The 26525-nt window shown below is 40.9% G+C and overlaps 2 protein-coding genes across 2 annotated transcripts; one reads left to right on the top strand and one right to left on the bottom strand.

The window, feature by feature from the left end:
- Positions 1-1700: 1700 nt before the first annotated feature.
- akt1s1 (AKT1 substrate 1 (proline-rich)) lies at positions 1701-11639 on the top strand. The gene is made up of 6 exons (XM_085156734.1): positions 1701-1852; positions 3444-4185; positions 4278-4545; positions 5884-5967; positions 6051-6226; positions 9497-11639. Exons 2-6 carry the CDS (start codon positions 3793-3795, stop codon positions 9632-9634), a joined length of 1059 nt encoding a protein of 352 aa, XP_085012860.1. The 5' UTR covers positions 1701-1852; positions 3444-3792; the 3' UTR covers positions 9635-11639.
- LOC146519570 (tripartite motif-containing protein 16) lies at positions 11120-26525 on the bottom strand. The gene is made up of 5 exons (XM_085156735.1): positions 26194-26525; positions 19577-19600; positions 19404-19466; positions 12864-13003; positions 11120-12489 (listed from the first exon to the last, which is right to left on the bottom strand). The coding sequence occupies exons 1-5, from the start codon at positions 26477-26479 to the stop codon at positions 12085-12087; spliced, it is 918 nt and encodes a 305-aa protein (XP_085012861.1). The 5' UTR covers positions 26480-26525; the 3' UTR covers positions 11120-12084.

Here is a 26525-nt window from a genome sequence, read left to right as displayed (position 1 = left end):
GCTACTGAACGTGATGATGATATCTGGGCTGTGCTGACAATTAGTTTCTTCTGGCTTCGCAAGAAAGAAAGGAAGAAATGACACATTTAGAGGTGCTGACCCACGTTTTATTTTTTACTATTGTGCAATTTCAGACAGTGATGTTGCACTTTTTCTCAATATAACTGCTAGACTACAGCTAACATAATTACACTACTCTCAGGTGTTTCCACATAGCAGTGTAATAATCACAGCAATACGAGCGGCTCATACTGATCATTGGATAGATGTTTATTCGGCACCCAAGTGTGCTGTTGCAAGCTCTCATTGTGACCGCCAGGTGGCAGAAAACACACAACTCCAAAATCACTCAGGCTGCTGGTTCACCGAGGGCTGCGTCATTAACGACACTTTAAATGGCGGGACGGCAGCTGCTGGGGCTATCCAGCTTTTACTGCAGAAACAACGCAGGCCCATAACTTCCGAGTAGCTGGTAGGGCAGGTGGGCTTTGATGAGGCTAGGGGGGATAGCTCCATGTGCACGAGAACAGAGCGAGCACGAGCGCGGCCCCAAACGTCTGTCACGTGTGAAACGTGCTCTCGAATGGAAGGCAGTAAACAGGTGACGTCAGAGAGGCGTCAAGTTAGGCAGAGTTAAAAAACGGATAAGAGCCAGAGAGAAAGAGAGAGAGTCATGAGTTCAAAGAGCAGAGATAGTGATAAAAAAAATGTGGCAAAGCATATTTTAAAAATATTTAAACTTTTCTTTTTTAGCCAGGGATTTGACTTGTGTTTCTATACATGTATTTTTCTTTCTTTCTTTTTTCCAATTAAAATTTAAACTAATTTAGATGAAGTGGAAAGATTTGTTTCTAGGACGGCTTTCTTACATACACCTCTCAATTTTTTTTCTTAACAAAATAAATAAATAAACAAATAAAATAAAATAAAAAACCGGGTCAGAATCCAAGCTGGCTTTACTGATTAATTTAAATACATTCTTTAATTCTTCTGTATTTTCTAGGACTTCCGGCGGCTAGTGCGCACACTAAGGCCAGTGGACTACGATGGCTTAGAGCTTTCTAGAAAAGTTGAGTGTAGTGATATGGGAGTGTGATCATGTAGTCAGGGTGAGGTCATTTTAATAGTACCCCAATTTAATCTTTAGTAGGACCAGTGGATTTTTATTATTATTATTATTTTTTTAACATTTTATTAACTGATTTATATTTCCTTTTGAGGACCACCCATGTTCGCGACTCTCTGTCAATAAACTCAAGTAATGTATGTAACTACCTATAATTAATTAATTTCAAGTTTTGGAAGTTATTAGGAAGTAAATAAACAAGTTATCCAAGTTTACACAAAAATCCTTAAAAGCAAGACTGGCCAACCTTGAAACACTAGGACGCTTATTTGATAAGTTATGTTGAAACTTAATCTAAATTCACTTTAAATGCACACTGAGATGTTAAAAAAATGCAGGTATTAAATTTATTTATTAAAAACCCATTAAAAAACAATGGGTAACTGTATACTGATTTTTCCGCCTGTAAAGTAAGAGTTTAAAAATACTTTTTCTCGAAAAGTAATATTTTCTTTTACCAACAGCTTTGAGTTCAAGATTATTTCACTTTAAATAATTGTATTTTACTTAATTTAAAAAAAATGCACGCCGTTTAATGTTGACGAAACAGGCCTTTATTGCGAAATTCTTGACCGGAAAAGGCCTTATTAGTCCTTGCTAGCTTGCTCTCGCTGGTGTCGAGCCTAGCAAGGGGAGAGAAACTGTGGCAGAAGGCACAGTACGAAAGATTCAAACAACTTTAAGGTCGATAAACATCTGGCAGCGTGGAAGAAAGAAACTGACAAGGTAGGTGAAGCTCTCACCTCGTTTTTGTAATTTATCTTTCCAAATCTTGACTCCTACTAAAGCCCGAAAATGGAGGTGAAGTGTGCTTCCATCATGAGGAGGTTGCACACAACACTGCTTAAACAACAAGATCAGCGACAACAACAACAACACCAACAGCAGCAACAACAGCAGCAGCAGTGGTGGCAACCGTGCAGTAATGCCCACAGCGTGCAGTTCAGAAATGAGACATAAATCAGTGCAGAGGTGGCAGCAAATGGAAGCAGGAGCGAGCATAGTGGTTTGAAAGCGGTGCAGTAGCTACAGTAGTTAGCATCGGTAGGTGTCATGCAGCCCACAGAACTGGTGGGGGCTGCGACAGTCAGACTAATTCATGCAGGTTTACACGTTAACCTGCACACACCTAAATTAGACCAGGTCCCATAAAACCAAATGTTGGTCAGAGAGCGTGTTTGCATGCAACAGTGTGGAAGGCATTAGGATGGCATTTTATTATATTTAACTTAATAAAATAATTACGCAGGTTGAAGGTTTGGGGTTGATCACGCGAAGAACTAATATACAACAGTTTATTTGAATGCAATTGTTACAACTTCGTGTAAGTATAAAGGGAAGCTAAGGTATGTTATTTCAGCTGCTGTAATGTCTGGGGACCATCTTTGGGTGCCAGTAGGGGTACATCCATAGATCAACACTTGTGAGACTCACATGTTGACTTGTGTACACCAGACTCCCCCCCCCCCCCCCGACTTTTTCAATCTGAAAAAACTAGAATCAACTTTCTGTGATTGACTTGGGAGCGTTTTCTAGGTTGACTAAACCCCAGTTAACCTCTTCACATCCACCTAGTGAGTTGGGGTAGGGTTAGGTTGTCATCTTTCCCTTTTTAAGGAGTTTACAGGTACTTGTAAATGGCATCACCACTTATTTTGATATGGAAGAGTTTTCCTTTCCTGCTGATATCTCAAAGGGATTTGTATTTCGGGCTAGAGTGAAACCACTGACCATTTGCTTGCCAAATGAATGTGTTAATCACTACACTATGGAGCTAAACCCATATAAAATTAGTGAATCGTGAGAAATGTTCCCATCTAACCCCTGCAAAATCAGTCTGTTTTTAATGTCTGTGACATGCAGTAACAGGAACAAGCACTGGTACTCTGTATGATTTATGTATTTTCTTACAATCCAGTGGAAAAATACCAAAGCTGAATTTTAGGTAATCTTTCCAGGGTCCTGTGTTAGGTGGCTGTTGCCTAATATGCAACTCTTTCAACCCCTACGTTATTTGGTGGTGGCTGTTAAAGGGGTTAAAGTATAATTGGAATCCTTTAATTGTCATTAAACATCAGATGTTCAATGTAATTAGAGGCAATTCCACTATGATCTCAGTTTAAAGTCTTGGATTGTGCTTGAAGAACTTTTAAGTCTTTTTGTAATGTTCTTTGAAAAGTCACAAATTCACAAATTGAGCCAATCAGTTGTCTGCATTTTTTTTTTAAATTCTTCCAACTTTTTTGTGTTTATTGTTCACATGAAAAAAAAAAACAGTAGTGATTTAACCTAACTCTATTTATTTATATTTTTTTAGGTATCACCAGCAACTTGACAACACCTCTTCTCTCCCCTGGCTCTCCAGTGTGTAAGGACACCACCTTGTATGTCATATCTCAAAGTCACCCAGTGCCTCTCTGCCTAATAGGTCCTACCCTTCCCCTTCATCTTCATCAGTGCAAAAACTATCCATACACCAGCAAGTGAGTAACTGTAAGTTTTCAGCCATTTGAGCAAAGTCAGACACGCCACAGCTACCAAAGTCAGTATTTTGTTAAGTTTGGTGCCCCCAAGTCCTCAAAGCTCTTCATCACTTCTTAGTATTACTCAGTTGTCTCATCAAATCAGCTCATCAAAGAAATCCGTGAACAGCATTTAGCACCATTATGGCCTCCATCACGCAGTCATCCGAGCTCGAAATCCCAGACAACCACAAAGAGAGCTGGCTGGCACTACTTTCTGCAGCAGAAGTGTATTGCCAAAAGTCTGGCTGCGACCTGGCCATACTCACAGCCTGTAAGAAGTTCCGGTCGGTGACTGGAGAAGGAGAAGTGGGGAGGAAGCGGGAGAGCGGCAGTGCCTTTTCCAGGGAGTGCGATTTCTCTTATAATGTATGGGGTCAGGGATTTCTGGCTGAGTCGGCGCGTCGCTACATGGATGACATCGGTGTGCTGCACTCCACAACCATGCTAACAGCCCAAAAGCACACACGCCAAGCTGGAGGAGAGGGAGGAACCAAGCTAGTGGTTGACTTGACCTCTGACCCTGGAAACAGGGGGGTGAGTGAACTGTTTGCTTTAGATAGCAAACTGCGGTATTGATTCAGAAAGTTCACATCTGTAATGTGTTTGATTCTCTGTTGTTGGTGCAGAGCTTAACAAGTGACGTTGTAGTGGGAGGAGTCAGTCCTAATGGAAGACTGTACTCCCAAAACTACCCGTCGATCTACAGCTCAGGAGCCGTGACCGGGCAGGGCGGCGGGCAGAACGGTACCGGAGAGAGGGAATGTGAGAAGAGCGCGTTGGAGGCCGAGCGAGGTCGACAGAGGTCTGGGATTGAGGATTTAGAAGAAGAGGGTGAGGATGAAGAAGAGGAAGAGGACATGGATGAGAGGAGACCCTATGGGAATGAAAGCGCAGGTGAGGAACGACACCGTAATCTGTCGCTGTGTCTCTGATCCATGCAGATTCTTACTGTGTTCTCACTGGAAACGTGATACTTGAAGTATTCTGCTTTTTTTGTTTTGTTTTAATTAAACAATTATTATAATACATATGCCCACATAAGTTCTATTAAACTACAATCGGTTTCATAAAAGGACACATGAAAACCACGTCAGCGTCCACACTTATTCAGTTGTAGTTTGACTTTATGTTTGCTGAATTATTTTAATAAAAATTCAACACGTTGTCTTTACCTAGTCTGTTTTGTAGGCCTAAAGATGGTATTTGTGGCCATTCATTTATGCACAGCTCTCTTAAGCTCCCTCCACAGCATTTCAGTGATGTTGAGGTCCGGACTGGGCCGTTGTGAAATCTTGGTTCTTTTTTTTTTTTTTTCAAGCTATTCTGTTGGAGATTTTCTGTTGTGCTTAAGATCACTGTCCTGTTGCATGATCCAGTTTCAGCTATTTTTAGCTGCTGGACAGATGGACCCACATTTGACTGTAGAATACTTGGGTAGACAGAGGAGTTCATGCTTGACTCAATGACTGCAAGGTGCCCATGTCCTGCAAATGATGGTGCAAAACAAGCATCATTCATCATTCCTCCACCACCGTGCTCAGTTGGTGTGAGGCGTTTTTGTTGATATCCGGTGTTTTTGTTGATATCCGGTGTTTTTGTTGATATCCGGTGTTTTTGTTGATATCCTGTGTTTTTGTTGATATCCGGTGTTTTGGTAAACTCAGTGCATCCTTTCCAGTATTTATCAAATGTATCAAAGTTTTGTAATCATGCTCAGATATAATGCATGATAATCTTTCAGTGTGAGAGGTCTTTGACATTTGTCAAATAATAATAATAATTATTATTATTCATTTTTTAATTTTTACAATCCGTCTCTAATTGTCATCCAAAAAAGGAAAATCCCTGGGAAAACCCAAAATATCTACATGTGACTTGGTGGTGATTAGCTCATTTAGTCCTGCAGGCTCTCCGGCACCATTACTCTCCATCCTCGGACTATTTAATTGCTCGTTTTATGAGCTTTTACGAGCTGGCCATATTTTCCAGCCACACACACTTTAGATAATGAGGAGGTTGCTCATCATTCAGGTTGTTTCAGTTTTTTGATCATTAAAACGCTTCATTCGTTCCGTTTTCACTTTCTGAAACAGAAATGTTAAAACGAAGAGTTTTAAAACATTTCGATGGTATTGAAATGTGTGCAAAAAACATTTAGGAAAAGAAAACGAGAAATCAATTTGTTTGCACGTGTTGTGTTTATTCCAATTCGAAGTTTGCCTTCTGCTTCAGGTGTGTTCTCTATGGATGAGGACTCTGTTTCCCGGGACTGTGAGCCGTTCTTTGAATCTGATGGAGAGGAAGAGAGCACGGATGGTGAGCGTTCAATATGCTGAGCATCATATGTACACATGCACATGTGCATGAGCTGAATTTCTTTCTTTTTAAATTTGTTTCAGGCTCCTTGAGTGAGGATGCCCCTCCGCCGTCGCGCGGTATGGCTGTGGGTCAGGGTGCGTATTCATCCCGTCAGTCCCATCCCATGGCGTTGGCCCGCTCCCTGCCTGTATCTGTGCCTGTGTGGGGCTGCAGAGGAGGCAGAGCTGCTCAGGGAGACAGCAACAGTGGAGAACGGGTGAGCACATCTCGGACACTGAGGCCAAATGATCTGACCTTCTGTGTCACACATGGAGATCGGCGGGCAGCCAGTCAGTCGTTTACAGCTCAGACTAACTAGTTTTAACTCTTAACTTCTCTTAAGTGTTGATCACCATGGTTGGTTACATACAGACAGGGGTCAGCAGCACTGACCACTGAGCAGTCGGGTAACTGGAAAAATTGTTAGAATCCTTACTGGGACCAAAACATTACATAAAACGCAAAGTGATAGTTTAGAGTATAAACCAGCAGAAACTTTGGATTGTAGGTTGAATTAGTGGTGCCTTTTGCAGTGTTTCATTTTCAACCAATTTGAATGTTTTTTTTTAAGCATTTCAGCATTATACAGTTTAATAAATATGCAGTAGACCCACTAATATACCTACATAATCCTGAATAACAGTCCAATAACATTCGAATCCAAAGAGAATTCAATTTTATTAAATCGAATGATGCATTTCATTTTGATTGCCCGTCAGTGACCTCACATCTGCTCTTATCAAACGAATCTGTGTGCTAATGTTATCAAATCGCATCACAACAACGTTCAGCAGCTCATGAATTTATTTGTAGTGCGTCTGTGTCGATCACAGATAACATGCTAGGCCACCCCACAATTTAATTTGCCAGATGGTGTCTGCTGCTGTAGCTCTATGGCCTGCACTCATGCAATGTTAAGTTCGTGTGATGGATCATACATTGGAGGCTGATACCTTTAACTTACTAGATAATCTAAGTTATGTAGTACAGAACGGCAGCTGGGAGAGCAAGTCCAGGAAAAAGTGGAGTTTCTGCAGGGCCAAACGCAGGCATGCATCTATCCACACGCTGTCATACGTAAACAAATAATAGTTTGCATAAGTAAATGCATAATGCATCAAATAGTGACGTGTAGGAGCTGCACAGAGAGTGTCGTGTTTTACAACCCCTGTTCATTGCCATAAATGAAAGGAGGGGGAACGAATTAGAGGTCAGATATGAGAAACTCTCAACTGTGCGGATGATTGATGCCTGCTTTGCTTGAGCTGAAACGCCAGAGCTATCTGTTTGGGAGATGGTGGCTGCGCAGTTTATGGTTGTTTGTGATATGTGTTCTTTGCATGTGAGCTGCACCAAAAGTGCAAGCGCTGCAGTTCTTAAAAAGAGTCATTTTAACGTATTTCATTACTTCATCTTGAATATGCTGAATTTATAGCAGCACAGTTACAGCTGCAGTCTTGTTGTGCTTATTCAAAGGAGCTTGCAAAGAAAAGCGTCTGGACTTCTTTAAGTTACTTGAAGACGTTTCACCTCTCGTCCGAGAAGCTTCTTCAGTTCAATTCTATTTAGAACTGAAGAAGCTTTTCTTTGCAAGCTCCTTTGACTACGATGACCTGGATGACTGAGAACCTTCACAGACATATTGTTGTGCTTATGTAGGTTGATACGGTTCAGACTGGTTCTAACTTCTTCTTTAAATGTTGGGGATAGTGGGAGATTGTCAAGAGATTTATTCTAAAGACACTTCTTCAGCTAAGAATCTAAAGGTAGAAACACACAGACGCTGCAGTTTTTACTTGCAAGGGCGATCACAGAACGCTCACACCAGAGTGCGAGCCCTGTGATGTGCGCTTTGTACCTGCACTTGCCTTTATTTATATACAAAAGTAATACAACAGTGAATATGTCTATTCATTAACAGAGGAATGTTAGTATGTAGGGAGTGAAGATAAAAGTGGTTCAGGTGTATGTGTGTGTGTGTTATTCTGAAGGATGTGGCCCCTCTTCTTGAAGATAAAAGCATCCAGCTCCCCTCTTCCTGGCAGGAGTGAAATGATAACAGCTTGCTCAGCTATTATCACTGTGAGAAAGAATTTATAAAGCAAGTCTTGATTCCAACAACAGTCTAAGTCATAAAAGGGTCATCATGCAGTATTCTATACAGTGTTGCCAACTCCTCAGTAAGGAAAATCGCTATTGGCTGTCCTAAAAGTCGCTAGAAGTCGCTAAATGACGTCATCACCTAATTTGCATAATTGGTCATGCTAATGTAATTGTAACCTACGCTGCTGGAGAGAGAAATAACATCGTGGAAGAGACATAAAGTGAGTAAAAAACGTCCTAAATGCATTTAGAGTTTATTTAGAACTACAAATTAAATTTCTTTTAGCAATTATTGTTTTTTTTAATGTCACAATTCCAACCCTGCTCCTTTACCCGGGCTTGGACCGGCAAAAGTGACCCGAAATAGGCACTCTGGTGGAGTTACTTTGTGTGTGTGAGTTTATAAGTAGTTTTAAACCTTGTGATCCACAAAACAGCATAAGAGTAAAAGAGTAAAAGAGTAAAAGAAGAACTGACTGCGTTACAGCACCCGCTGCTAGCGACTTTTCATAGAAAAAAAGTCGCTAGGGGGGTCTGAAAACTAGCTAAATATAGCGACAAAGTCGCTAAGTTGGCAACACTGATTCTATAATATGCAAACTTATATCACTAAAAGATTATACTGACTACTAAGTACAATTTTATATTGACAGAGATATAATTAGGAATATGCAGATGTGGTACATTCAAGTAGAACTGAAATGTTTCAACAGCTGTGAATAGTTAGTGCAGTCATGTGGTGCTTTTAAAAAGGTTTAAACGATAATAAACACATTATGTTTTGATGGTTTGATCTCGTTTCATGTCAGATTTCACTTTTTTTTAAAAAAAAATGAATTGTTGGATAACTTACCATGAGTTCAACTCAGTGCTGAGCTGAGGTTTATCTGGTGGTAATATCTGTAACTAACACATTTGAATGGTATCAAATGTTAGAATGTCATGAGGTTTTCTGATTCAGAATGAATGCAGACGGTAGTTTAAACACGAATGTTATAATCTGTTTAAGAACAGACAGTTTAAGCTCTGATCCAACAGCTTGATGGGCATAGATAAACAGACCTCCTGAAAAGAAATGGGTCATGACATTTTGATAATTAAGCAGGCTTTTGTTTTTAGCGTTCATGCCCGTTGGTGTCAGTCCATCCTGACATATTTCATGCTGTCTGAAGACTAAAACAAAGACGCTATTCATTTGCACCCATTAATGGCCATGACGGCACTGTCGAACACAACTGACAGAAAGAGTGTTTACGGTCGAGCTGGGAATGTCGAACACCAGAAATGTACAGGAAATGAACATGAAAGGCAATATTTGATACCGGTCAGTTTCAGTCCACATCCCTTGTTAACCGCTCGTTTTCCCTGTGTGTTTGTCTCTTAGTCGGGCTGTGCTGACCTGGAGCACATCGCTGCCAGTATGAAGGCTCTGCTGGCCCCTGGAGCCACCGATGGGACGGAAATGTTTGGGGCCCTGCCTCGACCCCGTCTCAACACAGGGGACTTCTCTCTCAAGCACTGAGTGAAGGGGGGAAGGAGAGGGTGTAGGGAGGGAAGGAAAGGGAGTGAGGCAAGTACAAAGAGGGAGAGTGATAAAGGGATAGGAGGAAATGTGGAGAGGAGTGACGGGAGGAACCCTGGATTTTCTGGCAAATGTGACGTACAATATGTGACACAGTGTAAAAGCTAATACCTCCATTTATTTCTCACTAACCAAAATTAACGGCACATGCTTTGTGGAGTAACTTTCCTAAAGAAATGTGGTTATGAACACTAATAACGTTTCAACACTACCCCTGCCCCTCCCACTTCGTCAATACTAGCTTCCACGACACTACATTACAATTGGGCCTCGAGATGTTTGTGTAGCGACCCACTGCACTGAACTAAAAGTCACTAAAACAGGGTGTGTAATCATGTACCTGGTGTTTTTTTTGGACGTTTGCCTTTTGGTCAGGTTACCTGTGAAGTGATGAGACTTTGGGGAAGAGCCGCCTGTACCCGCTTCATCATAGATGCTGCTTCTTTGTGCTTAAGTTCCAACTTTGAGTTGTATTAGCTTTATTATGAAGATGAGGCAATATGTGGTAGTTAATAGTTAAGCTTTTTTTTTCGATCGATGCCACTCTCAAGTCTGTTAAATGTGGAGGCATAACCGGAGACTGTTAGCTTAGCTCGTCTCAGTTTGGCAAAGCTTTTCACACCAGAAAAGCTGAAAGCAAACCGGAAACTTGATGGACTCAGTTCAACCTATCAGCCCCACCAAAGCTAAAAATTAACATGTCTTTACCAACAGAGGGATCTAGGCCTGTAACTCGTTTATCCAGCTCTTCACAGCAGCACCCGACTGTGCAGCATTTCTAGCTTTACAAATGTAAACAAACAAGGAAAAATGGATACATTGGCCATAATTTCAGCTTAGGAGTGTTCAGGGGTGTTTCTTTTCACTGTCAGCATTACAGTGAAACTGTTTAAAGTTGTACTGTGAAACTACCCTTACATATGGTGTAAATTTTATAAGAGGTTCGGTAGTTCTTTACGCAAATTTGGCAGCATATGGTGCTAAAAATGGTTCCTACCTCCACCTCAGAATTACAGGAGGAAACTAACATGGGTCTAAATCATTTGCAATAGGTGGTGGTGCTTAGTAACTTTACTATGCACACGAAACTGTCTTTAAATCATTGCTGTAAACCAATTAGACGCATGTTAATCAGTGACTTTTAAGAGCGAGCCAGCCCCTGTGCTATTTAACCTCTGGTTCTCAGTTCACACCTGCAAAGGTATTCGTGTTTCAAAGAAGGTAAATAGGCAAATTGGTCCTTTTTAAAGTTTAAAAATAGCAGGGAGAGTCTCAACTTTTATGGAGAAAACATAAATCCAACATTCCCCTGAAAAAATCCTATAAGATCCGCACAGATCTGTGGGTTTAAACGCAGAAAACGTTTGCATCTGTTGGTCATTAATCATTGACGAGGTCAGATTTAACTGCAGGGCCTCGCCGTCATTTAGCTCAACATGCTAAAGTTGCCACATTTGTGTTTTTTTTTTTTCCCTTCTGTATGCTCCCATCATTTACCTGGTAAGATGACCAAGAGGCCTGCTGTTGCCCCCAATAGAAACCAGTCTATTCCTTCTAAGGGGTAGAAACCAGTGGTTGCTTTGATATGAAGCTTGTGGCTTTAGATAATGTGAGCAGAGAGCAGAGGACACCAGCACCTCGTCGTAACATGCCTATTTTTACTTTTACTTTTGCCAATGAATGACTGACTGATAGAATGATTGTAAATCAAAACTGATTTTTAGAAGATGTGTTTTTTCTTTTTTTTTCCCTTTTTTTCTTTTTTGCTCCTGATATGTTGTTGAAAAGATTGAATGAATGAGAAGACTGCGTGAGAGAGGGTGAAAGAGAGGTAGAGTGGATCTGAAAAGATAAATGTCCACGTGTGACATTTCGAAAAAACAAACAAATGTTCCGTTAACTACTTTTATGTTTCAAATAAAGGAGCAACACCAAGAGAAAAGACTTTCTGTGTCATTATAGATGTATTCTTATAAAAGGCCTCTAGAGTGTACCAGCGCTCTGTGTTTAAGTCTGCCAGGCAGCAGTCGCACAGATATAATAGAAGAGCTCAGTGTTATTACACAATAGGAGAGTTTATTGACTACATTTGGCACATACAAAACATCCAGACTGAATAAAACAGGCAGTCTAGCTCATGAAAAGTCCCAGCTGGATTGAAATATACCATTAAATGCCCATTCTTCTAAGTTTAAATAACAGATAAATGCCCGTTAGTACGATATTTGGGCATCTCTGGGGACAGTCTGAAGCTTTCTTCATGCACTAGAGAAAGCAGAAATGGTTACAGCACTTGTTCCCCAAACATCACAAGATCCCCATCTCCCCCTGCTTTTTAGATTGATACGTGACCCTCCCTCCCTTTTCCCCAATTTGCTTATACTACTGTGTCACTGATCCTTTTTCCGAATAAGGCAGAATGAATTGGTGCCAACCCAGAATCCAGGGAAGACCTTCTCCTGGAGGTTTTCTTTGAATTTGTGAATCAGCCGCACCTCCTTCTCAGCATCTCCCTCCACCAAGAGGAACTTTATGATGCCTGCGGGCTGGTCGACATAGACGCCCATGGTGGAGGACAGGGGCAGCTGGATGTCCACGTTCACCGCATTGTGCCAGATCTGACAGCAGGAGCCAGACCAGCCGGCACCCCAGGAGGTTTCGTTCTCTCCGATGCCGCAGGGTCCGTCCTGCACCTTCCGGGGTGAGCTTTCGCTGACCACCCCGATCACCACCCAGCCGTCGTATTCCACCTCCCAGTACCCTCGATGGCCCAGCAGCCCTTCCTTGCACAGCACCTAAAGGTTAGACGAGCCATAGTAGGAAAGTAAGCTAGCAACAAAAAAATGGCTTCAAGAATTAAATGATGAGCAGAATTATTGATTCGATTTGCAGACAATTTGATGAAGTAATGTTCCTAATACATTTTTTCCCAGTAGATGCACTTCTGAACCTTTTAAATTTGCTTGTCTTTAATTATGGTAAAAACTGTCTTTGGATTCTTAATTGTTGTCAGATCAAGATATTAATTTGGAAGGCTCGAGTCATTTTTGATTTTAACATACAGGAAAAAAAAAACACCAACATGTTAGTTCCAAGACCAAAAGTTTAAATAAAGTTCTGGTTCCTGTTAGTTTTACTTCCTGCCTCTCTGATGGGCCCCCAAGCTTACCTGTGGTGAGTGGTCGTATCGCTCAGGTCTCTGGGGATAAGGGCACACTGCATCTGATGTACGAGCCACCTTAGAGCCGCCCTCTGAAATCCACAACAGTTTCTCTGCAGTTCTGTCATCGAAAGAGAGGGGGATCCAATCTGAGGAAAGGGGAGGGCAAAAATACAAACTAAGACCGGGAGGCTGGTGATGGACTGGTGGCTGTCTTTCAGAGTAACCCAAAATTAAAGACTTTCAACTTTAAAATTGCACGTCTAAGTTTCGAGATCTACTAAATCCAACTCAGAAATTAGATTTTTGAGAAAGAAAACAAAAACCTTGATCTTAAATTTCTGTTGTTGCAGTTTTCAGAGTATTAATGTGCAACTTTTCTGTTTGATTTTTGGCTTAAAGTATGTTTAACTGATATCTTTGGATTTAATTGAGGCACTAACCCAAAATAGTAATATTAATGAACTATTTTTGCATTTATTCCACATTATTGTAATTTTCCCTCCTCCACTACATAAACATTATTTTGTCATCGTAAGTACATCCTTGTGCATGTACTTGCATGAATACTTGAATACTACTTTTGCCTTTATTAAAACAGATTCAGGCCTTCTCACCAAACATCTGGACAGGTGTTTTCTATCATTATTCATAGACAGCTGTGTTCAGCTTCTCTTTGTTTTACTTTTCTTTTAAGTAACCCAAAGATGTTAAATGTCATATTTTTATGACATAGAAACTGTTTTGTTTTGGACCATTCCTCTTCTGACAGGCTCCTGGAATCTTATCCAAGGGTATCTAGAAATGCTATGTCCCCAGAACCTTTGGCACTCTCCCACCTCGATGCTTCACTGTCAGCACTGTGATGCATTCATTGTGAAAGTCGTGGCTAGGTTCTTGCCAAACACGCTGGACCCCTTCTGAGCCAAATAACTTTATCTTGGTTTCATCTGACAGAAGAATGCGCTTCCTGCTGTTTTGTTCCGAACAGCCAGCGAGAGTTTTGTCACTGATATTTTGCAGTGTCTCTTGCACTCCCTGAACTGCCACATAAGATCTTCCATCCCAGTTTCAGTGAAAAGCCCACTACCACCCCTGTGCAATACTTGTAAGTCTATTTTTCAGAGTTAAACTGTACAAGCAGCGCATTGACCATGAGGTCAATTTAGGAGCACTGCTGCGCAGTTTACTTCCTCCACTGCTTTTTCACTTTTCTTTTTGTTTCTCGGATTACAGATTTTCTGACATGTGTAAATTTTTGTTGTGTTGAGTTTCTACATACAAGCTTTTATAGCTGACTTAGCTGTTTTTTGATTGTTTATAAGAGAAAATCTTAATTTTAGTGCTCCTGGAGTGATTAGGATTTGGAAAATATTGTGAATTTCCATGTAGCTCTGTCAAATCCAGTGTGTTATTGGGAGTATTAGTAGTTTATATTAATGAATAGCACCTGGGTAAATGTGAAAAATTCTCTCATTTTGGGGATACTCGGAGCGAGAGTTGAGGAAAGACTTGATTAATGTGACAAGTGATCCTTCAAAGACGGGCTACGTTAAACTGGCAGGTGAACTACGAACACTGCAAATGTAGGTTTACCTACTTACCTATCCACCCACCCCACCTTACCCTTTAGCATAATTAATTTAACTTTATCCACAAAATGCCTTTTAAAAAGAAGGTGGATACACTGGATCATCCCAAGTAGGGATGGGTATCGTTTAGGTTTTATCCGATACCGGTGCCAAACTGGTACTTTTGAAACGGTGCCGGTGCACAAACCGGTGCTTAAAGAATGGAGAACACAAAATTGGTCCAAAAACCTCTCATTTTCAGCTGTTTTTTTTGTAAAAAGATAACAATGTTAGCCTTTTCTGCAGCTATGGGGCATATATGGTATCACTCTTGGCTGGAAGCAGTGCTTAAACAATGGTAAAAACATAAACTTTGTCCAAAAACCTCTCATGTTTAACTGTTTTCCACTTTTTCTTTGGTCATTTTAGCCTTTTTGGCCAGGGTGAAGGGAGTATCTGCCATCAAACAAGAAGACAGCCGCATGTAACTACGACGGTTTTTGCTAGTTCACCTTACATGCATTAATGTAATAACGTGGTTAGCCTACTCAACGTAAATTACACACGAACAACATTAAGCTACTCACGCAGAGAAGAACGGCTGCTGCTGCATCATCCTCATCATTTCTGCTACACTGGCAGGGCTAGGGGCCAGGACTCTACTCTTCGGGTATTTGGGGGATGTTGCTAAACTCTGGGTCCGATAACAGGCACCACACCTGCAGTAGATGTGCTCGGTGTGAGGTCCCGCAGCAAGCTATCAAATACGGCGCATTTCTCGGCTTTTAAAAAAACCCGCTATGCGTCGCCAGGTGTTTCATCGGATTTGAGGTGTTACTTCCTTTGACAGCATCACAGTATCAACTTAAAGCACTTGTTGCAGGCTGCTGAGTTTGCATCTTTTGCTGTGAAGTACAGCCAAACTTTGACCGCTTCGCCTTGGCAGTGTTGCCAACTCCTCAGTAAGGAAAATCGCTATTGGTTGTCCTAAAAGTCGCTAAATGACGTCATCACCTAATTTGCATAATTGGTCATGCTAATGTAATTGTAACCTACGCTGCTGGAGAGAGAAATAACGTCGTGGACGAGACATAAAGTGAGCAAAAAATGTCTTAAATGCATTTAGAATTTATTTAGAACTACAAATTAAATTTCTTTTAGCAATTATTGTTTTTTGTAAGGTCACAATTCCAACCCTGCTCCTTTACCCGGGCTTGGACCGGCAAAAGTGACCCGAAATAGGCACTCTGGTGGAGTTACTTTGTGTGTGTGTTTATAAGTAGTTTTAAACCTGATCCACAAAACAGCATCACAGTAAAGGAAGAACTGACTGCGTTACAGCACCCGCTGCTTGTTGAGAGTAAAAGCGATATGCGCTTTCACATCTTTTTTTAGCGACTTTTTTTTTTAGAAAGAAAGTCGCTAGGGGGTCTGAAAACTCGCTAAATATAGCGACAAAGTCGCTAAGTTGGCAACACTGCGCCTTGGGCATTTTTAATCTGTAGCTCTGCTCTAAAAGAACGTACGTTCCTGGACCCGCCTACTATCCTCGGAAACGTAAAATGATTGGCTAGAATTCAAAGTGTATGACATCTAAGAAAAAAAAAAGCACCGAAATGTGCGCTGCTTTTCGGTCTGGTTACTACCGTTTATGTCAGAACCGGTACCCATCCCTAATCCCAAGTGTGTGTGTGGACAGTGTGACAGGCATTCCTTTAATTTCCTTAGTATTAAAGTGATATTTTTCAGAGGGTGGTTCTCATTTATACAGCCTGCATGAATGGTAAATGGCCTGCATTTGTATAGCGCTTTTCTAGTCCTTAAGGACCCCAAAGCGCTTTACACTACATTCAGTCATTCACCCATTCACACACACATTCACACACTGGCGATGGCAAGCTACATTGTAGCCACAGCTGCCCTGGGGCGCACTGACAGAGACGAGGCTGCCGGACACAGGCGCCACCGGGCCCTCTGACCACCACCAGTAGGCAAACATGGGGTTAGTATCTTGCCCAAGGATATTTGGTATGCAGCCAGGAGGCAGCCTGGGATCAAACCACCGACCTTCTGATTAGTGGCTGACCTGCTCTGCCACCTGAGCTACAGCCACCCCCATGAAACAACATGGTAAGAACTCAAGAGGCAGTTTTTGGGATCCATTTTTCGGGACATTGTAGTTTCAACCCTGCAGAGTAAAATCACCCACATTAGCTGTGGATTAGATGATCAATGATATTGTAAGTTAAACAGGTGGAAATCTGTCAGTGGTTTAAAACGAATGACACCAGAGGCTATAAAACTGGTTTTAAATGCATTAATTCTGTCACAGCTTGATTATTGCTGTGTGATCTGGTGCTTCCAACAAGTAACTCAACTGCTAGAAAGATGTCGGCCTATATGTTGATGAGTATAATCACAAAAACACTCGTGACAAGAATGTAAACGTATTATATTGAAGACTGTTTTAGAATTTTAGCCAACATATCAAATCTGATTTGCAATATAAATTAGGCTCATGTGGCCAAAAGTTAATACAAGTAATATACAGAAGACTGGTTATAAAACTTTATAACCCTGATCTTGTAAATGGGACTAGAAGATAAGTAATGTTTTATTAGAATGATTATTTTTTGTATAAATTACATGGTACCTGTATAAGTAGAACCAGCTTGTTTGTGTGTGTGTAGGTCGGACCTAAGGAAGAACAGCTAAAGCTGAGGCTGATGCCTAGGGATGGGTACCGGTGTCCGGTGCCATGATGGCACCGGTTCTGACATAAACGGTAGTAACCAGACCGAAAAGCAGCGCACATTTCGGTGCTTTATTTCGGTGCTTTTTTTTCCTGAGATGTGATACACTTCGAATTGTAGCCAATCATTTTACGTTTCCGGGGATAGTAGGCGGGTCCAGGTACGTACGTTCTTTTAGAGCAGAGCTACAGATTAAAAATGTCCAAGACGAAGCGGTCAAAAGTCTGGCTGTACTTCACAGCAAAATATGCAAACTCAGCAGCCTGCAACAAGTGCTTTAAGCTGATACTGTGGAAAGGAGGTAACACCTGAAATCCGATGAAACACCTGGCGACGCATAGCGTCTTTTTTTAAAAGCCGAGAAATGCGCCGTATTTGATAGTTTGCTGCGAGACCTCACACCGAGCGCATCTACTGCAGGTGTGGTGCCTGTTATCGGACGAAGAGTTAGCAACATCCCCCAAAAAGCTGAAGAGTAGAGTCCTGGCTCCTAGCCCTGCCAGTGTAGCAGAAATGATGAGGATGATGATGGCAGCAGCAGCCGTTCTTCTCTGCGTGAGTAGCTTAATGTTGTTCGTGTTTAATTTACGTTGAGTAGGCTAACCACGTTATTACATTAATGCATGTAAGGTGAACTAGCAAACATCATCATAGCTACATGCGGCTGCCTTCTTGTTTGATGGCAGATACTCCCTTCACCCTGGCCAAAAAGGCTAAAATGACCAAAGAAAAAGTGGGAAACAGTTAAACATGAGAGGTTTTTGGACAAATTTGTGTTTTTTTCCATTGTTTAAGCACTGCTTCCAGCCAAGAGTGATACCATATATGCCCTATAGCTGCAGAAAAGGCTAACATTGTTATCTTTTTACAAAAAAACAGCTGGACATGAGAGGTTTTTGGACAAAGCTTGTGTTCTCCATTCTTTAAGCACCGGTTCGAGCACCGTTTAAGCACCGGCACCGTTTCAAAAGTACCGGTTTGGCACCGGTATCAGATAAAACCTAAACGATACCCATCCCTACTGATGCCTTAACAAGCAAGCAAGCAAACAAACATGAAGTGCCAGTGCCGTCAGATTCTCTGAACTCCTCATCACCCTTAACATCCTTCTCTGTATCCTTCCTTCATTCATTATTGCTTCTCATTACTAGCTTTGTTTGGTAAAGATTAACTGTTGGGTCTGAAAAAGAAAATCAGTGCTATAAACCTTTATTCTGTCTAACAGACAGCAGGGGCATCGTCTAAGGTTGCAGAAAGAGGTTTGTGTAGAAATGTCTGAGAAAAGTTTAATGTCTCAGTCGCTATTTTTTTTAAAGTCTTATTTCATTCAGCACAGTTATTTTGTAAATTGTCCCATTTGAGTAAAAGAAAAAGAAAAAAGGGTAAACTAAGGCATGCTGTGGGCCCGCTGTATGACTGAGACCCACTTTGAGGACACACCTACGCAAATACAATATTATACTTATAATTTATTCCAACGTGGATCATGTTATAATACATGTTTGCTGACAACATCAGTAACCTGATGATGTAATCTAACTCAGCAATGTGAGTGAATGAATCTCAGGGTTGGAAAAGCTTAAAAAAAAGTTGGGTTATATGAGAGTCAGCCCCCTGCAGAGTCCCCTGCAGTCTTTCTCAGAATCAGCTGCTTACTGTGTGAGCAGTGAGTATAGCATGGTAAATCATATTTACTGGCCCTATTTTAACAGTCAGCCTGGTCTAACCCCCCCCCCCCCCCCCCCCCCAAACAACAACAGCCAAAAAAATAGGTGTAATAATAATAATAATAAACATTAGAAGCAACTATTGGCAAGTGACGAGCCAACTTTGAATCATTAGACGTTTAACTGGTGCGCTGTTTCTGTGGGATATAACATTTGTGAATATGCTGTTACAGATTTATTTAATAATGTAGTTAGCGACTGGTTCTGGGACACATGTAATAACCTTTTAAATACATATTAAAAAGTGTAATAGTCTAATTGAATTTGGTATTAAGTGATCTGGTAACCAAGTCTTACACCTTCATTAACCTTTTTATGCAGTACAAACTTTGACCATTATTATCTTAATCTTTGATCATCTTAATACGTTTGCTCCATAATTCTTTTGAATAAAAAAATCAAATAATAATAATTAGCATGGTGTGACATTACTTAATTATTAATTATTCATCTATTTTTCTTTACTCGGGAGCTTAATTTTAAAATAAAAAGCCTTACATTTCATGAAGTCGGCCCTGGTGGTTGGTTCGGGGATATTGGGCTCATATGGTGGCAGTGTTACTGAAAAGAAGAGGAAAGAGTGGATAAATAATGACACATTGATTTAATTTAATGCATTAATATCCACATGCAAAGCCTTCACAACAGCGGGACTCCATGCTGGTTTTTACCTTCTGTAGCACTGTTTTTTCTCCCTGGAAAAGAAAACGAGAGCATCATTTCACTGCTGTCTACTACAGACACTGTATATGGAATTACAGCCTGTCCTCAGACATGATTTCTCACATGAGCTTATATGACAAAAAGCTGAAAGCTCGACGCCCAGGATGGCAGCGGCGGTTACTTTAAACCTTTTCATCTTCCTCTACAGGCTGCACCTTCTTCATAGTGTCTGCCAGCACTGCAGCTGCAGTTAATCACCTGCTGCTCTCAACACACTGTAGATCACACAGGGGTATGCGTGAAATGTCGGCTCACCACTGATTCATGGAGTTCCCTCATGCTTTTCGAGGTTCTGGTTTCAACGTATGGGACTCCGCATACATTTGCTGGGAACACCGTTCATGGCCACTGATGACAGGAAGCTGATTCTAAGAATAAACTTTCTGAGGGATGCTTTTCCTTCCCACCGCTGTGGGCGTGTTTATCGTGTCACAGGCTCTCCGTTTGTTCTTCCTCCAGTTTGTGAGTCACTGCGTCTTCTGACATTCGGAGAAAACTGTGATCCCTCACCGGCCCGTCCGGTCATCAATCATGCCTCTGCGTATGTCAAGTTACCGTCTCTCAGATTTCACACAGAAAACGATTTGATTATTTTATGATTCACGCTCATTTAACAGACTGTTACATCCCGGTATTTATCTGATTTGTGTCTAACAAAATAAGACAGAACAGGCTCGTTTTTCTGAAATCCTATATGGAGGGTATAACTGTGTTCAAAGCTATGAAAATTTAATGAGAAGAAGTCATAAAACATGCTTTCTTTCACTTTTAAAGAAAAAATCAAGACATTTTAATTAAACTAAACCTCGCCCTACTCAAACTCTGCTCTCCCTCCCCTCATTTTTATACCATAAAAGGCTGTAACAGACTGAAATATAGTTTTATGGCAGTATTATGACTGAATCCCTGATTGTCATTCATCTCCACTAAAATGATAGTAAAGATTTAAGGCTTGGCCATTTGGTGAGGACGTGTAGATTAAGGGTTGATTGTTCAATTATAATTGTATAAGTCGTTGCTTTTAGTGATCTAGTACTTCCTGCAGAGTGGAAGCTTTGTATGGGTCAGTACATAAAAACTTAATTTGAAAGTTGTGCTTTTATTAAAGCTTTATAATATCTGTTGAATGGCCAGAATTAAATTACTTTTACATTGTTGTATACTTATTCAGTCCCAGTTGCAGGCTTCATAAAAAGTCTTGAATTAAAAATAATGTAAGAAAATAAAAGCATCCAGTGCAGGAGTATTTTTAACTTCAGTATTATGACGTAATTTGATTAGTTGATTTTAACTCCTTTAAATATTTGTTGGGTGTTTTACGCAGCGACAGTGCATCCTGTTTTATAAAAATCCTCATATACCTGTAAACTTTATTTGTTAAAGGTACTGTTTGTAGTTCCCGTCTGCCAATTTTAACTAAAGGTTTTACCAACAGGGGGCAGCGTTTTCCCACACCACCATTTGTTCTTTTGCCTGTTTAAATAAAGGTGATACTGACTTGCTGCATCATCTTGTGGTACAAACTGCTATCATATGAAAGTACAGCTTGGCTGAGTTAGCCTTCAGTCAGTTACTATCTCTTAAACACAATACAAAGATGTTTTGAACATGAATTTGTGGAAATTTCTTCTTTAATAGCATTAGCTCATTTTGGAAGCCTAAACAGAGGAAGGACATAAACTTGACAGGATAAATCGAATAAATTCATGCTTCAGCTCGATACATGTTCACTTTGATTTTATATATCTCCAGGTTTAGTTGATTTTTATATTTATTTATTTTTTTAATCATTGTCCTTATGTTTTTCCTTTTTTTCCTCTTTTGTTGTATAGATTATTTAACCCTTTAAAGCTGGCCGGAGCAGGCACGCTCCGTTTTGTGTAACTATTTTTAAATCCCGGTAGAACCGGAACCGCGTAAGCTAGCGCAATAATTTTTTTTTCATATGAAACCAGATGAGTTGTACTTGATCTTATGCCATGAGCTTGTCCCAGTGTTGCCAACTCCTCAGTAAGGAAAATCGCTATTGGCTGTCCTAAAAGTCGCTAGAAGTCGCTAAATGACGTCATCACCTAATTTGCATAATCGGTCATGCTAATGTAATTGTAACCTACGTTGTTGGAGAGAGAAATAACATCGTGGACGAGACATAAAGTGAGTAAAAAACATCCTAAATGCATTTAGAATTTATTTAGAACTACAAATTAAATTTCTTTTAGCAATTATTGTTTTTTTAATGTCACAATTCCAACCCTGCTTCTTAATCCGGGCTTGGACCGGCAAAAGTGACCAGAAATAGGCACTCTGGTGGAGTTACTTTGTGTGTGTGTGTTTATAAGTAGTTTTAAACCTGATCCACAAAACAGCATAAGAGTAAAAGAAGAACTGACTGCGTTACAACACCCGCTGCTTGTTGAGAGTAAAAGCGATATGCGCTTTCACGTCTTTTTTAGCGGGGTCTGAAAACTCGCTAAATATAGCGACAAAGTTGCTAAGTTGGCAACACTGGTAACACTGCGTGTGCAAACCGCTCTGACGCCACATCTAATCTCGCGCGATTTCATTTGCAGTTTGGACGCACAGGTGTCTTAAGAGCAACCCGCACTTTCACGTCAAAATAAATAAGTCTCCAATAATACCAGAAAAAGACGCCAGATTTGTCGCTAGTCGCTTTTTAGAAAAAAAGTCGCTAAGGGGGTCTGAAAACTCGCTAAATATAGCGACAAAGTCGCCAAGTTGGCAACACTGGTTTGTCCTAGGTCACGGTTTTCTTCCACATAAAGCTTTGCAAAAATTGCATAAAAAGCGCTTGCAGGAACAAAAACATAATATTCCAGAAACGGGCTTTGCCGATCTGATCAGCTGTTCGGAACACTTCCTACATTGAAACAGACGTCAGTGCGAACTATCGCATGTCCGCCATTACCTCCCCGAAACCGGAAGTGACGAAAATTTAGTTTTTTACTTGTAGGCCTTAAAAGCCTATACTGGTGTTTTTAAAAGTCATATTTGACTTTATGCTGTTCTGAATAGTTTCTGGGATGCTTAGAACTCAAATTGTACTGCTTTAAATTGTTTATTTTTATGCACATGCTGTTTTCTCTGCAAATTTGCATTATAGGATTGTTTTTTGTTTTTTCTGCAGTATATAAAAATTGGTGTATCCCAAAAATAAAACTATAAAGACACTCAAAATAAATTTCCTGTTGTTGTAAACTATTTTTTGCAACTTTTTTGTATTTAAAGTTTTGAGGGATAAACCTCTTAAATTTCTCTAACGAGAAATATATGTAAAAAAACCAAAACCAATTTTCAATTATTTTTTTTTAGTTTATTGCACTTTTTTTTTGCAATTTATGTCGTTACTATGGACTTAATGCAGACATATTATTAAAATTTGGGCTATAATGGTTGTATTGATGTATAGCAACTTGAAATGCTCCCAAAAATGGCTCCACAGCATGTAAAAATATAAAATAAAGCTCTGGCAGACTTGGTTCTATGGTAGGTCTTAAAGGGTTAATGGGATGAACTACAAACTCTTTAAAGCTGTTTTTGATTATAATGGTTCTCCTGTGTGTAGTTTAGATTATTAACAGGAATGCAAATGCACTGGATCCCATGTCTTTAGAAAGGTGACTTCTGAGCCCACAGGGTCCCTATGTCTGAAGAGGAGAATCCGACACATATCTGAGCCTGGGGAAACTTTACCTCTACGACCTGTGGGACCCTCCACTGGGGAGGATGCCAGCAGCGTGACAACCAGAAGGACAAATGATGGCCTGGCATAACACCTGCAAACATCAGATATAATTGAAGGGGTGGCATTGCTTTCTCTGAAATGTGTTGGCTTGCAATTCTCTTTACTGTGGCTAATGCACCGAGGTAGGGTAGGGTTTCCAGAAGAGGAGTGGGCCAACTTTAAATGTGTTGGCTTTTCCTCAATATGTAAAGTAATGTGTGTCACTGGGTGCTTTAATTAAAACCTAAATATATGCTGAGGTATTGTTTTGCAGGAGCGCATTACGCCAAGAACAATTACCTGATCAACATCACTACGGCCAGCGAATTTGATAATTGGCTGAGCATGCAGACATATTAATTAAACCCTACTGAGTAGCAGGATTCAGTTACAGACGAGGTTTGAGTTTGGATATTGTCCACATGTCATGATTGACTTCAACAGCAAGCCTGCCAGTTTACAATGCACAAGCTCAAACGTTTTAATAGACTGATGCGTGCGCATAATGCTGCACCATTGATGGATGGGGCAGACAGAGATTTGGCAAGACGAAGCAGGATATTGTGAAGGTCATGAAGTCATCATTGGAAACTGTGGGAGCAGAAAGTCGCTGGTGACAGATCACTTCATCGGTCTTTCTTTCCCTCGTCCTTTGAGCTCTTTCAGAAAGGGACACAGCAGGTGGGATGGGGACGCAATACAAGAAAAGCCTTCATTCCGATTTTTACTGGAATTGCTATTGGACAGATTAAAAAGAGACCAACAGTCATTAAATTCATCTCCAAATATGATGTCCCTGGCAACTATCCAAAGGGAATAAATTGAACATCTCCGATAATCTTGGATATCAAGCCAGCAGTAAGTAAGTTGGGTTGCTGGAAATATTCCAGATCTCTGGCTGCACCATGAAGGTTAAACCTCTCTGGATTCCTGTCTACACTCAGCAGGATGAACAAGAAAGCCGCGCTGGGATAAACAGATTCCCCAGAAGATTGATGACTTGACACAACAGCAATAGAGACATGGAGGGAACAGAGTGAGGTGTGTGGCATAAAAGGGACGGCTAATGATTAAGCTGCAGGTTGTAATGGATGGATATCTGGAGGAAGCCATTTCTCAGGAGGAGTTTCAGCAAGTTGACCGTTTTAAAACGAGAAAGATTCCCTGAAAGATTTGACTTAAAACTCTGGTGCCCTCCCCAAGAGCGCTCGAGCTCAGCTCAGTCCAGCTGGAAAGGTCAACGGCGACTCTCACAGTGTTTCACAAGAAGTGTTTGTTTTGGAGTGTCACGAGGTAAACCTGTTTTTTCGCCCCCTCCCCAGATTCCTCTCTCAGTGGGACAGAGCTATCTGCGCAGATCGGGTTTAGAGCATCCCACTGAGACAGCAAGATCAGAAGATAGTGAGATGAGGTGGAGGGAGATCCAGGATCATCCCTCTAGTTCCTGTCAAGTGTCAAAACTTCCTGGCTAGAAGCCCTATGGGTGACGAGTGCACATGTGAGATGGAGATTGGAAGGACATAAAGTACACTCAGGAGGAAAAGGCCTTTTTGAAGGGCTAATACAAGTAGAAGAGGGCCTCATTTATCCTGTAGGCTCCCATAACAAATTTCCATTTTGAATTATTTAATTATGTTTAGAGTATTTTTATGCATCAAAGATTAGCTAATCACATTAGTTAGTTAGATTTGCCACATTACGCTTGCATTCATGTACATTATGGTGACAAATGAAACTTTTAATGGCACTAATTCCTCCAGGAGTCGACAAACTGCAGAAGCCGCGGGTGCTGTATGTTACATAAAGGCAAAATCAAACAGCCATAAATAACACCAAGATGAGCGTTTGCATTTTGGTCCCTGAATTACTGTGCAGCATTTCACACTTCATCACTGTGGCAGCCAGAGGAGGGATTAGCAACAATTGAGGATGGAGAAGGAGGGAGAGCGGGTGACTTGGGTTATGTAAGCTATTATGGAATTGGAAACACTGAAAAAATCCATAAGAAGCAGGTAGGATATGGAGAATCTATATGAAATATCTTCCTCTAGCTGGAGACAGAGAATGAAGCAACGTGGGCGCGTTTGGACGGGTGTGTCACGTTGCTTAGGGACAGAAACAAGAAAGACAGAGAAATATGAGCACTGAAACTGCAGGCGAGGCCGTGACATTGACGAAACGAGCACCACCCGGCGAGAGGCTCTTTGTTGACATGACTAATGGACCACAAAAAACTGGCACAATCCAAGGTGAGGAAGGATATCTGGCTCCCAGCTAACGTCCAGGGATGGTCAGCGTGAGTTAACTTAACAACGTCAAATAAACAACATATAAAACACATAATAAATCAGTAATAACACACTGTGACAGATTGTAATTACAATTTTTAAAGTCCATAAGGAATGGTAAATGAACTGGTTCTTAGATGATGCTTTTTTACTCATTCACAAAAGCACTTTTTTCCGTGCCTAAGTGCTTTCTATCTAACATTCACACTGAGCAGCCCAGGCTTCAGTATCAAGGATAATCTGGCATGCAGACTGCTGCAGCCAAAGATCACACCGCCAACTTTACGATTAGCAGATCACCTGCTCTACCTCCTGAGCCACCTTAATTTAAAACACACAAAAAACCAATCAAACACAAACATTTGGGTCACATTACATTTGAAAGTCAAACATTTGAACTGCCGTATTTGTCATTAAATGCATCACAGTATAATGTACTCGTGCTTTAGAATATTGACTACAACAGTTCAAATGTCATGAAAGATATATCGAAGACACGATGCTCATAAAGACTCAGGTGAGATTGATTTCTTACCTGCTTTCCTGGGTACGGGCATGATTCTCGTGTTTCTCACGGCGCAGTTTGGCATGAATCGGGGACGTCCTGTGAAAGTGCCTGTGCATCTCCGGAGTGTCACTCTTATTAACTTCCAAATCAGTAGAGAGGGGAGGTGCACGAGTTTGGGTTGGATGTACCGGCCATCCAAAGGGATGGTCCTGTTACTTGAAACTCCTGATCCTTTCTTGGGATCGCTTGATGGAGATGAGAAAATACATCCCAAGTATGCAAACTTATCTGCGTACACATGGACTGAGCACATGCACGAGGTAAACCCCAGAGCTTACATAACATTTAGCACTGAAAAA

This window comes from Neolamprologus multifasciatus, chromosome 4, assembly GCF_963576455.1.
Source record: "Neolamprologus multifasciatus chromosome 4, fNeoMul1.2, whole genome shotgun sequence".
Taxonomy (NCBI): domain Eukaryota; kingdom Metazoa; phylum Chordata; class Actinopteri; order Cichliformes; family Cichlidae; genus Neolamprologus; species Neolamprologus multifasciatus.
Note: the sequence above shows the minus strand (reverse complement) of the source record. Positions and strands in the feature narration are given on the sequence as shown.